General features: G+C 50.4%; 1 protein-coding gene across 1 annotated transcript; it reads right to left on the bottom strand.

Annotated features, from left to right (window-relative positions):
* Positions 1 to 8,700: 8,700 nt before the first annotated feature.
* LOC136787369 (olfactory receptor 14C36-like) lies at positions 8,701 to 9,834 on the bottom strand. The gene has a single exon (XM_066984549.1). The coding sequence runs from the start codon at positions 9,832 to 9,834 to the stop codon at positions 8,908 to 8,910; it is 927 nt and encodes a 308-aa protein (XP_066840650.1). The 3' UTR covers positions 8,701 to 8,907.
* Positions 9,835 to 13,632: the final 3,798 nt, after the last annotated feature.

Genomic DNA, 13,632 nt, shown 5'->3' on the forward strand with positions numbered 1-13,632 from the left:
GTAGAGAGCAGCTCTGAGGAGAAGGACCTGGGGTGTTGGTGGATGAGAAGCTCAACCTGTGCCGGCAATGTGAGTTTGCAGCCCAGAAAGCCAACTGTATTCTGGGCTGCATCAAAGAAGTTTGGCCCAAAGCTTGAGAGAGGTGATTCTCTCCTTCCACTCCGCTCTCGGGAGACCCCTCCTGGATTACTGCATTCAGCTCTGGGGCCCCGAACTCAAGAAGGACATGGAAGTATTCAAAGGAGTCTAGAAGAGGCCAAAAACATGACAGAGGGGCTGGGGCACCTTTTCAATGAAGACTGGCTGAGAAAGCTGGTTCTCTTCAGCCTGGAGAGACCCTATAGCAGCCTTCCAGTACCTAAAGGGGCCTTTAGGTAATGTTTTAAAGCCAAAAGAGGGTACTTTAAAATAAGGTATAAGGAAGATATTCTTTCCTTTGGGGGTGGTGGTCAACGGAACAGGTTGCCCAGAGAAGTTGTGTCTGACCCATCCCTTGCCCCTTTGTGGCCAGAAGCCTCCCGTGCCAAACCAAGCTGGAGACCCCCCCTGCAAAGTTGCTGTTTAACCTCATCTTTTCTGCATGGGGCCTCCTCTGCACCACAGAGCCCAATCTCAGCTCCCACTTTGCCACAAGCGTTCTGCATGGGCGCTACAGGGCCTAACTCTCCCATGTCCTGCCCTGCCTCTGCCATCCTGCTGGGCAGGGGAAAGGGCTGCCTCCTGCAGCTGGCAGGAGGCGAGGGTGATACTATAAAAGCCAGTCAAAGGAGCTCTCTAAGACTCAGTTTTGAGTTATAGATAGCAGGCGTTCTTTTACTGAGGTGCTGGACTTAGTGGGGATCACTCCACCTAGTGTGCTTACAGAACTGTTTGAGCTATAGGGGTTATATACAATCAAAACATACATGTTAATCAGATTTCCCCAAAACATATTCATACTATTTCCTGTAACTCATTAAAATCAGTAAATGTCTCTGACCCATGCACATTTGTTTCCACTGGTGGTCTTTCAGGGGTCTCTGGTGGTCATCGGTAGTCTTCCTCACTATGTTCGTTAGTTGAATCCAGTTCTTGTCCATGCTCAAGCCATCTAAATCTTTCTTCTCTTCTTCTTTCATCTTAGGCATGCATACAAAGCTTAGTTGCTTACACATCCAAGGATATACGCATAACATGAATTCCTCACCTAATCTTCTGACACATCCTCTAGGCCTGGGTCAGCTTGCCCTCATTCTGAGATACAAGTCTGGAGGCTCTTATAGATAAAGCTGACTAATTAGTGAGTAAGGTAACATCAGGGATGAAAGTTTCTAAACTTCCTTCTATCTAACAAAACCTAGTAAAGGTTTCACCTACCTGCCAATGAAGCTTTTCAAATTTGATGCCATTGTTCTGTCAAGGAAGAGACCATTTTTCCTTTCAGCTCGCTATCGAGAGGAGGCCAGGAAGCGCCTCCCAAGGCCGCTCCTGCCAGCAGAGACAAGGCCGTGGCCGAGGGGAGGGGAGGAGGCTGGAAGGGCGGTGGTGAGGTCCCTGCCGCTGTGCGGCCTGGTTGACCTGCAGGAGATGTGCTGGCCGGCAGGCCTTGTGAGGTCACCCAGCGCGTCACAGAGCACCCAAGGCAGCAGGGATGGCACTGGAGAGGCGGGTGGCAGAGAGCAGCCAGGGGTTGGCTGTGGGTCCCCTCTGCTGCAGCCACCTGACGGAGTGTGGCAGGAGGAGGGCAGGCAGGGCTCGTGGCAACCACGCTCACGCTTGCCTTTCCACACGCTGCTGCAGAGCTTGGGCATGGCCAACACAGCCCCAGCCCCTTGCAAGGCACCGCAGTTGCTGGTGAGAGAGGGAGTTAGGGGAATCTTATCAAGTAGAGATAGAGTGCTGACGGCATGAAACTAGGATCCTACTTAGTGTCTTTACTACCTATGGTGCTTGTGCAAATTAATTAAAGCAAGAAGCCTTGGGCCCCTTTACCAAGGTCAGACTCTTAATAAGAGTGTGAGCCTATCTTAAGAAACTGGTAGAAACTGGTCCTGTGGATGGACAGGATCCAAGAAGCAACTGAGTCTGCGCAGAGACAAGAGGTCAACTAGCGGTGATGAGGAAGAGTCATCAATCTTCATCCCCACGACCCCCGACGACCACCACCAGAATGCACTGTGCAAGCGCAGATGGGAGGAGTTTATGGAAATGACTCCTTGGAACTAATTTTAATACGAAGCGGGGACAGGTTATGAATATGTATAGGCATATTGTGAAACTTCATGCATATGTAACTCTTTACTGCATATAACCAAGGCAAGTTGCTGTGTCAGGCGCACATGACTTTGGCGGGACTACCCCCCATGCTGCCCAGCGCTGAATAAACATACCTACTTTATAGTCTTACTGATTGTGGTGTCCGTTTTCCGCAAGTCAGTTTGGCGAGCCAGCCAGGAGACGCTCTGCTCGGCTGCAGGATCGACTGCGGAGAGGATGCCCCTAGGTGTACCCTGAGTATTTTCCTCGGAGGAGCTTCCACTCTCAGCCGCTCACCGCGGGAGCAGACAAGGACCTCCTGAAGCTGCGGACAAACGGTATGTTTTACAGTACAGGAAGGGCCTGTAACTCGTACGCGTGGTTGGGACAGCTGGTTAATCGCGCAGAGACATCTGGCGTGCAGCATAGTCCCCATGTGGGAGAAGGGTACCCTACAGGCTGACCAATAGAGCGGTCACAGGAGATTTGGTGACCGATGGAGTGGTCAAGGGGTATTTTCTGACTGATAGAATCAAGGGGGATTTGCTGACTGATAGAGCAGCCGCTAGCGATCTTGGGAGTAGATCGAGAAAATCCGAGGTTACCGCTGCATCCCAGTTTTGGGAGCCAGGACAGACCTGCTAATGACTGTATACGAAGCAGGAGAAGGGTAAGCGGGCCTCTCAAAATTGTGACAAGGTTATCTGGGTAATATTTGCAGCTGCTGTAGGGATAATAATTGGAGTGTTGATAATTGTATGTCTTATTTGTGGATGTCTGGGTATCTCACGTTGAAAGCATTTGTGTATGTGTTTGAGACAAAGTATTGTTGTGAAGTGAATTACTCCACAAGGAACACGGCCGGAGATGATACAAACAAGTTTGGTTATTGTTTTAAGTGATATATTCTTGTGGTATGAGCGAGAAGTGCAAGGGGCCTCTCTGTGTGATTGCGTGATTGTGCTGTGTGAGTGAGACGCAGCATTGCTGCGAAGCGAGTGCGGAGTTCCGATCCGCGGTTCTGTATTCTCCGCGAGGGGAGCGGCCGGAGATGAACTAAGTGCATGACAGACCAAAAAGAAGTGCTGTTTTATCCAAGTGTTGATTGGTGGTGCCCGATATATGGGCCCGGCGGTGCATCTTGCAATCCTATTTCGTTCTTAAATGTTTTGAGTCTGACAAGGAGGAAGGTGGGAGCATTATCTAAGTAACAGTTTAAAAGTTTTGGTATATTTGCAGTGGTGTTTGGTGAGTTTCCCAAGTACGGGGGGAGGGGGGCTGACTGATTATCGAAGCGGTAGAATGGAGAGTATCACTTCTTCGGTGGTTCGGGCCTGAGCCCTGGGAATTTGGTAAGAAGGGGGAGAGAGAATTTATTTAGGCCTCAATACCTTTTAAACCCCCATCTTGACAGATACACAGGAGTGATTCCTTGTTTCGTGTGGGCTTACTAACAAAGAGCATGAGAAAAATTAGCATTTGGCTTGAAATTCGGTCTTATTGAAATGTAAATTTTGTGGAAAAGGTGTTATTGTTTGTCTAGAAGACCGAAGGCTGAGTGCTTCGGGTGTTTTTCCGAAGTCCTGCGGATTTATGATTGGAACGGGGCTCATTAATAATCTGAAATAGTAAAGTTTGTATGCGGAAAGAAGAGTTTAATCCCAGAGGACTGGGACATTTGGGAAGAAGATTAGGAAAAGATAGTAAAAACCTGCAATAAAAAGGTTTGCGTGGAAATTGAAACAAGGGACACTAACTAATATAAATAAATAAAAGGGAATGGGAAATCAAGGAAATGTGTAATATCCAAAACAAAGACGTCCAAAAGAAAGCTTCCTTGGGTGCATATTGGCACATTGGAAGGATATTGTTAGAAATGGGGGCACAGAAAGCAAGAGGACTTCCACTAAGTATTGCAATCAATGGTGGCCACTATATAAACTAAATGGCCACTTTATGGATCAATCGATTATAACAGTGTCTTGCAACTAATGTTGTTCTTGAGGAGAGAAGGAAAATAGGATGAAATGTTGTATACTGATACTTTGTTTCAGCATCTTGGAGGGAAAAGGGTATGGAATTAAGCTGGCCCCTGACTGAGCCTTTGGTGTTGGCAATAGAAAAGTACAGGCTGGAGAAAGATAAAGGAAGTGTTAAAAGGGTTGTTGAAGGTGTTAAAGGTTGTGTGGCATGTAGTATTTAACAGAGCTGTTTGATGCTGAATGAGCAGGGAAAGAGGACGTAGGAATGCTAATAGTTCCGCCTCAACCCGAGGCTGAGATCTCTAAATCACGGGTGTGAGCCCTCTGGGGCAGAGGGACCGTGATGGGTCCAAGAGAGTTGTCATGGAAACAGAACAGCAGCTAACTCTTAAAACAACCTGAGTTCATGTGTGAGCTCAGATTGCCAATGGGACCGCTCAGGGAACTGTCAACGATTGCATTCCCCTGACCGACCCACCCACTGAGACCCTAATCACCCCGGAAATACCAAAATCTGGTTAAACTGGGAATTGAGAATCTGTCCCAACAAGGTCCAAAAGAAACTCCTATGGAATTTTAGAATTTTTGGACCAACTTTGAAATGCAACGAAGAGGAAAAAAAACTAAAATAAACAGACAAAAATTTGGACCTGGCTTCAGAAAACAAACAGAGGCAATTGGCTAGCCTCTTTCTAGGGCAATCGGCCCCTGATATCAGGAAGAAATTGTCTCAGGCTGCAGGACAAACTTACAACAGTCAGGAATGACGGGGACCTGGGGCATCTACCCTAGCAGGTCCACCAGTTGAAATAAAGCTAGGAAACAAAGACAGAGGCTTGAATTTTTGTTGGTTACGGGAGCTTCTTTCTCTGTGTTAATTAGTCTGTAAATGTAATAGGAGCAACTGGCCAACAGGAAAAGGTGATTTTTTTTTTTTTTTTTTTGCAATGCTTGAAATTTAAATTGGGAAAAATGATTGGAATTACAAACTGAGAAAAACAGTCAAGTTTGGTTCATGGTACTAGATTTAAAGGGTGCCTTTTTCTGCCTGCCCGTGGCAACTGAAAGCCAGAAACTCTTTGCCTTTGAATGGGAAAAATCCTAATAGAGGATGGAAAACTCAGCTTACTTGGACAGTGTTACCACAGGGGTTCAAGAATAGCCCCACCATATTCGGGAAACAACTAGCCTGTGATCTTGAAGCTTGAAAGCCCCCTTCGGGAAAAGGGGACACTGTTGCAATATGAAGAAGAAAAGGAATGTGTATAATGGACTATTAGTTTACTTTACATTTTACATTTACTTTACATTGAAACTTCATGCATATGTAACTCTTTACTGCATATAACCAAGGCAAGTTGCCGTGTCAGGCGCGCACGACTTTGGCGGGACTACCCCCCATGCTGCCCAGCGCTGAATAAACATACCTACTTTACAATCTTACTGATTGTGGAGTCCGTTTTCCGCAAGTCACTGGGACAAAAGCAGATCCTGATATAGAGCCAAAAGAAAAGGAGGTCATTGGTGAATAAGCTGAACAAGACTGGACCCAGTACTGACCCCTGGGGGTCACCGGTAGCTACAGGCTTCCAACTAGTCTTCACACCACTGAGCACAACCCTCCGAGCTCTGCCATCCACCCAATTATCAGTCCACCTCACTCTCTACTCATGTAGGCCATGCTTCCTGAGCTTGTCTATGAGGATGTTATGGGAAACAGTGTCAAAAGCCTTTCTGAAGTCAAGGTAGACCACATTCACCGCTCTCCCCTCATCTACCCAGCTAGTCATCTCATCACAGAAGGCTATCAGGTTGGTTAAGCATGATTTTCCCTTCCCATTCCTAGTATGGTCTGGGGACCAACTTGCTCCTGACAAACAGAGCCTGCGGAACAGACCCCCACCTGGAGCAGCTTCCAAAGAGCCCGTTTTTCGCTGCCCGTGGAGAATCCCACACAGGACCAGCCCAGGAAGGTCGGCACCCCACGAGAGGGACCCCACACCAGAGCAGGGGGGAGAGCGACAGTGAAGGAACAGTGGAAACAAAGCACCATGGACTGATTGCAGCCCCTGCTCCCAGCTCCCCTGCGCCACTCAGGGCAGGGAAGAGGTGGAAGAGAGTGGATGGGGGAAGGTGCCCCCAGCTTGTTTTTCTGTTCCTCTCTGTTCCCATCAGCAATAGGTAATCAATTTTATTCATCTTCCTATGCCAAGTCTGTTTTGCCCGTAACGATAATTGTAGAGTGATCCCCATTGAGGTACACTGTCCTGGTTCCAGTTAGGACAGAGTTAAGTAGCTCATAGTAGCTGGTAGGGTGCTATGTTTTGGATTAGGATGAGAAGAGCGCTGATAACATGCTGATGTTTTAATTGTTGCAGAGCAGTGTTTACACCAGGCCAAGGACTTTTCAGCTTCTCGCTCTGTCCTGCCAGCGAGCAGGCTGGGGGTGCAGCAGGAGCTGGGAGGGGACAGACCCAGGACAGCTGACCCAAACTGGCCAAAGGGGTATTCCATACCATCTGACGTCATGCTAAACAATATATAGGGGTGGCTGGCCGGGGTGGGGGGGCCGGCTGCTCGGGAATAGGCTGGGCATCGGTCAGCGGGTGGTGAGCAATTGCATTGTGCATCACTTGTTTTCTTACACATTATTATTGTTAATACTATTATCATTATCACTATTATTATTATTATTGTTATTAGTATATTCCTGTCTTAATAAACTGTCTTTATCTCAACTCACCGACTTCACTTTCCCGTTTCTCTCCCCCATCCCAGAGAGGGAGGGGGGAGGGTGAGCGAACGGCTGTGTGGTGTTTAGCTGCCAGCCGGGTTAAACCACAACAGGAGGAACCCTTGAGGTACACTTCTTCATTTATCAGGGAACTGGCTTTCTGAGAAGCCCCAACTCCCCTATTCTGAATTTATATCAGCAATCTCTCCTCCTTCTTCCACTCTGCATACTCCTATTTGAAGTCCCTGTGCTGGCCACACTTAAAATATCTTCTCAAAGCCTGTCCCTGCCAGGATTTAGGCTGCAACACAGGTAGCTTTCCTTGTCTGCCATTCCTTCATCTCTCTTCCTCTCCTTGCCATCCTAGGCCCAACTCTTCCCCAAAGTCCACTCTATCTCCAACCCTCTGCCTCACTACCCAGTATGCTGTGAATACCATTAATTTTGCTCTCTGCTTTTCCGTCTCATCTCCCATCTTGGCGTACACCTTCATACTACATACACTGTTCACTCCATCGTCCCACCTTCTGGAGCTTTTTCTGCATATCTGGCCAGGCTTTAATCACAAAATGGACTTTAAAGAGCCCTTGGGCTACTGGGTCCTCAGGATTCATCCCTGAGTACCTTCTAATTCTGACCCTGAGTCTCTCATAGGATTTCTGTGTTGTGGGTTGTTATTATTGTAGTTAGCTAAATGGATATTTCTGCTCTATCGGAATTACTCTTGGTCCGGGGGGGGTGTTAGTTCTTAGCCATTCTTGCACAGCTGCCTGCTGAATCATTCCCCCCCTAAACATTCTTCTCCAGTGAATAACATACTCAAGATTGATGTTTCCCGCCCAGGAATACAAGTTCAGGCTTTTGAAACAGATTTGACTGTTCTGCTAGTCCTATAGGGTCCTCAGTTAAAGACTTTGTTTCTTAAAAAAAACACACACACAAAAAAAAGTCTTAAATCTCCTAATCTCTCTGTTGGTAAGGGTGGAGTTCACATAAGGTATTTGTCCTAGTCCCACTGGAACGTCCCTAAGAGGATACACACTTAGTTTTAGTACTGTTAGTACTACAGTGAGGACTGTAGGTTCACAAGCTACTTGACACTCCTCTACACCACATATGTAAAATTTTTCTTTTTTCCAACCCTTTAATTTCTCCCTTTTGCCTTTTTTTTCTTCTTCTTCTTTTTTTTTTTTCCTTCTCTTATGTTTTGAAAACCTGTGATCTTTGTTTTACTGTTCCCACACTGCTCATCCTGTTTTTCTCAAGCTTCCACCTTATTTTGGAACAGTGAGGCCCCCTACTGCCAATTAATTACATAACATTTCTCCTTATTATGACCACACAACTACATTGGAATACAGAAAATTAGTTCTCTACTGCAAAAACACAACTTAGTTTCTCACATCTTTGAGCAAATTCTGATGGGACGGCAACTCCGAGAGATGACGTGAGCGTTCAGGCACGGCCCTTTTAGGAGGGAAATGCTGTTCTGGAAGCCAGCTGTGTCACTCAAGTGCCCACTGCCTGTCCCTGCCTGCGGTCCCAGCACGGCCACACAGCAGCACTGGCACCAAGCTACAAGAGCAGCCAGGCCTTACACCGCCAGCAGGGCTCAGCAGGAAAGGGTGGCAGTGGCAGGAGAGCAGCTCTGCATGGACCCAGAGCTGGTGCTGCCAGGCTGGACTGCTGGGCCACGATTTTCTCCTCCACCTCTGCACACAGGCGCTGTACCTGCAGCCACAGAAAAGGCCTCAGAGGAAGGACATAAGACAAAGAGGCACTTGAATTGGTTTAAATACATAACCAAAATGAAGAATTATATTTCTTTGTGGACAACATTTGAGAAAATAAAATTGGAAAAAACCAGCAACAACACAAGAGCATAAGACCCATTGACTTCGTCTATCATGAGTAATATTAGGAGTGATTTACAAAAGGAGGCGGGCAATCTATTGCTCAAGAAAAACACCCAGACATCACTTTCCACATGGCAACCTTGATCTCCTGGTTCCTCATGCTGTAGATGAAGGGGTTCACTACTGGAGGCACCACCAAGTACAGAAGTGCCAGAACAAGATCCAGGGAAGGGGAGGAAATGGAGGGGGGCTTCAGGTGGGCAAAAATGACTGTGCTCATAAAGAGGGAGACCACAGCCAGGTGAGGGAGGCACGTGGAAAAGGCTTTGTGCCGTCCCTGCTGGGAGGGGATCATCAGCACAGCCCTGAAGATCTGCACATAGGACAGTAAAACGAAGACAAAGCACCCCCCAAACACAGAAGCAGTAACCACAAGAACTTGAACTTCCCTTAGGTAGGAGTCTGAGCAGGAGAGCTTGAGGATCTGGGGGATTTCACAGAAGAACTGGTTGAGGGAATTGCCACAGCAGAGAGGCAGTGAAAATGTATTGGCAATGTGCAGCACAGCGTGGAGAAAGCCACTGCCCCAGGCAGCTGCTGCCATGGTGGCACAGGCTCTGGTGCCCAGGAGGGTCTCATAGTGCAGGGGCTGGCAGATGGCAACGTAGCGGTCATAAGACATGACAGTGAGAAGAGAAAGTTCTGCTAAATTGAAAAAGATTATCAGAAAGAGCTGTGCAACACATCCCACATAGGAAATGGCCCTGGTGTTCCAGAGGAAATTGGCCATGGCTTTGGGAAGAGTGGTGGAGATGCAGCCCAGGTCGTTGAGGGCAAGGTTGAGGAGGAAGAAGTACATGGGGTTGTGGAGGCGGTGGTCGCAAGCTATGGCAGTGATGATGACCCCGTTGCCCAGGAGTGCAGCCAGGTAGATGCCCAGGAAGAGCGTGAAGTGCAGGAGCTGCAGCTCGCGTGTGTCTGCAAATGCCAGCAGGAGGAACTCGGTGATGGAGCTGCTGTTACACATTTCTTGTCTCGGAGCAAGGGAGCCTGTCCAAAAGAAGCAAAGACTGTGTAAAATTTAAGGACTTTTCTGATGAAAATTCATTGCATGTCTCAACAAACACCACACAAACAACATACTGCCTCATGCATTTCAGGACGATCTTTCTGCCGCTCCTTGTCTTTTCTCTGGTTGGTGCTCTGAGGTTGCCACAAGAAGCAGGGGGCTGTGCTGTGGGCTGTGCTGCAGTCAGTCCTAGTCTACAGCAACAGGTAAAAGGGAACCCGGAGTGATCTGAGAAGTCCACAGGCCAGGGACATGTCCCTGATGCAGGACATGAGGAGAAGGTCAAATAATTCCCTAAGAAATAACAAAGGTGATGTCGATACCGTCTGTACGCTGAGGTGTGTGAGGTGCCTCAGAGCAGCAGCAATGCTCAAGGAGCCTTAGTCTCTAGTACAGATGTTCCTACTCCATTACCATCCTTCTGCCTCAGCACATGGGCAGGAAAACGAAGCAGATTCTAAAAGTGCACTGCCTTCAGGTAGCTCTTGGTGGGCATTTCTGCTGTGCAGTGCCCTGGGGAGGTGTGGGGCTGTGAGCAGCCTGCCCCAGGCAGCAGGCTCTGGGCAGCAGCAGGAACCTGGCCTGCCGTGCCGTGCCGTGCCGTGCCGTGCTGTGCTATCCGGGGGGGCTCCTTCCAGCCACAGCTTCTCCCCGCAGCCCCTGGGCAGCTCCCCGGGCAGGCTGAGTGCTGAGCCTGGCAGGCGGCAGAGGCCCTGCCCCGCCACACAGCCCCTGGGGCACAGCAGGGACCCTGCTCTGCACCACAGCCCTGGGCACCCCTGCCTGCACCCCCGGATGCACAGCCTGCAGCCGGCCCCAAGACAAGGGAGCCCTCGGGCCCTGCACGCTGACCGTGCAGCACACAAGCCCTGCGTGCCCTTCAACTCCAACACCGAGCGTCCTCCTGACAGCTGCCATCGCCTGAGGGCTGTGCCAGCTCCAGGAGAGCCTGGCAGGGTGCGCAGCGGCATTGCCCTGCACCCAGACACTTACCGTGGGGAGGTGGCTGTGAGGATTTCTCCCTCTGCCAGCTCTCCCCTGCCTTTCTATGCCAGGCTGCCCTGAACCTCTCTCCCTCTCCTCTCCTCTCCCCATGCCAGCTGCACGCAGTGCCCCCAGCCCTGCTGCGCCTGGCACAGGAGCTGCGCGTGGGTGGCTGACGCAGCTTCTCAAGTAGTCCAAGTCTGATGCAAACTGCAAAGCCTCTCCCAGTGTTAACGGTGCCACTGAGGGACATTACTGACAAAGCCTCCCCATGGACTTGTTAGTGCAGAAAAGTGCAGGCAGTGATGACGGGGAGACCAAGGCCCAGGAAAGGTGGCCCTGGTGCTGAGGAAACCATGATTTGTCCCATGAAGTACAGAAGTCCGGCCCTGACTCCAGACCCTGGAAAGGGAGATCCTGTCCCTCCAGCAGGGCTCAGGGCTCTTCCTGGGTCAGGGCACAGTGGGTAAGGGTCTGGGTGCCCCCCCTTGCCCCTGGTGTAGCCCCGCTCCCTGTCAGCATGTCCCACTGGCTCCTATGGTGTCCTCATAGCACGCACGCCTTCTCCTCAGGGTCCCCCCTCAGCTGCTCACGTCCAGCCCTGCCCTGATGGATGCAGGTATTCTGCCCCACGTGCAGCACTGGCCACGTCTCCTTGCCACCTCCAGGGGGTTTCTGCTGGCTGAAGGCTGGACATTCCCAAGGTCCCCCTGCCCTGAAGCTCCCTTTTGTCTCCTGTTCATGGTTGGGTGCCGATGGCTCACCCTGATGGTGGTGACTCTCACACGATAACAGCGTGAGGAGGGTCAGGACTCTACAGGCACTAAGCGAGGCCCTTGTTCAGTGGAATTTCTGACTGGTCTGGTTGAAGGTGTCCCTGCACATGGGAGGAGGGGTGGAATTAGATGACCTTGAGAGTCCCTTCCAAGCCAGTCCATTCTATCAGTCGATGCTCAAACATCAACCATCTCCCTGCACCCCTCCTCTCTGCAGGGCCATATCCCAAAGGAATCCTCCAAGCCGGTCCCTCAGCAGGCCCAAGGCTGCTCACCTCAAGTCCTCTGCTTTGCCTTGTGCAAAAGAAGGGCAATGGAGCTGGAGAAGGCTCAGCAGAAGTGCTGAGACACAAAGCTGGCCAAGCAAACCCAGACACAAGGACAAGACACAAACCAGGAGGATTCCTCTTAACAGAAGAGTAGAGCAAGCAGCTGGAAATGGAAGATCTCTTTATAAGAGAACTTTCCAAACTAGAGAAGGAGAAAGACATATGTGTGGACCTTTAACAAGAAAAGGAAAACTTGCTAAACGTGGACAGGAAGCAAAGAAAGAAATAAGAGCACCAACACTTTTAATTAAAACTTCAAGAATTATTTGGTATTCATTACCTGTGAAGTTTATGGAAGATGCCAGAAATATTTTTCTTGGAGGTGAATCTGACACATTTTGTGTCACTGACAAAGCTGTGAGTCCAAAGAATGGTGTCCCAGTGGGCAGGGGGGCAGTGGTGGCTGTGTCACCCAGGTGTCACAGTGGGGCCGTGACACGGCAGCCCAGCTGGGATAAAGGGCCAGGGGTGTGGGCAGGCCCCAGTCGGGATGGAAGCCCCTGGCAGCAGGCAGCAGAGGGCAGAGCAGGGCAGGACAGGGAGGTGAGTGCGCCATGGAGCAGGGGCTGAAGCGGTGTGCGAGGCTGAGCAGGGCCAGAGTACCGCTGCAGCGTTAGCAGGGGCTGGAGCTCAGCAGCTGCTCGAGCAGGGGCTGGCTTTCAGCAGTCCCACAGCACAACGGGAACCAAGTGTCTGCTGCACAAACGGTGTTGCAGACCTTCAGCCCCAGCGGTGACAGGAAGGATTTTGGGTGTCCTGGGAAGATGCTTGGATGTCTTGGGGAGATCCTTGGGTGCTCCGCGATGAGGCGCGGGTGCTCCAGGGCTATGTTTTGGTGTCAAGGAAGGTGCTTGTTTGTACCAAGGATGTGATGGGTGACACAGGGTGATGCTTGGGTGTCCTGAGGATCTACGTGGTGCCCCAGGGAGAAGATAGGGTACTCCAGAGAGGTCTTGGCATGCTTCAGAGAGGTGCTTTTTGAACCATTAAGATGCAGAAAACTCTTAAAGATTGAGTGCTCCAGAGAGATCCTTGTGTGTCCAGGGAGACAGTCAGGTGCTGCAGGGAGCTGCTTGGGTGCTCCCGGTTGGTGCCTCCTTTTCTCTGGAGGTGCTGGGGTGCCCTGGACAGATACCGGAGAGCTCCAGCGAGTGCTGTGTGCTCCGTAAAGCTGCTTGCTTTCTCTGGGGAGATGCCTGAGTGCCCCAGGAAGTTGCTTGGGTTCTCCAGAATGGTACTTGGATGTCGTGGGGCATTCTTGGAGGTACTTGGCTTCCCTGGGAATATGGTAGTGTGTGCTGTGGAGAGAGTTGGGTGCTCCCAGGATGTTTTTGGGTGTCCCCAGGGGATGAGGGAGTAGCCCTGTAAATTCTTTGGTGTCCCACAGAGGTGGTTGGGTATTGAAAGGAGAAACCTTGGTGAGCAGGAGGGCAGCGGTGGCTGTGTGATCGAGGTGTCCCAGTGGGCAGGGGGGCAGCGGTGGCTGTGTCACCCAGGTGTCACAGTGGGCGGGGGGCAGCAGTGTCTGTGTCACCCAGGTGTCACAGTGGGGCCGTGACACGGCAGCCCAGCTGGGATAAAGGGCCAGGGTTGTGGGCAGACCCCAGTCGGGACGTAAGCCCCTGGCAGCAGCTCTGAGAGTGGAGCAGGGCAGGACAGGGAGGTGA

The sequence above is a fragment of the Anser cygnoides genome, chromosome 29 (genome assembly GCF_040182565.1).
Source record: "Anser cygnoides isolate HZ-2024a breed goose chromosome 29, Taihu_goose_T2T_genome, whole genome shotgun sequence".
Classification (NCBI taxonomy): domain Eukaryota; kingdom Metazoa; phylum Chordata; class Aves; order Anseriformes; family Anatidae; genus Anser; species Anser cygnoides.

What these genes read in the sequence shown, in the direction of transcription:
- LOC136787369 (XM_066984549.1), bottom strand. Translation starts at nt 9,834, where the DNA reads ATGTGTAACAGCAGCTCCATCACCGAGTTCCTCCTGCTGGCATTTGCA.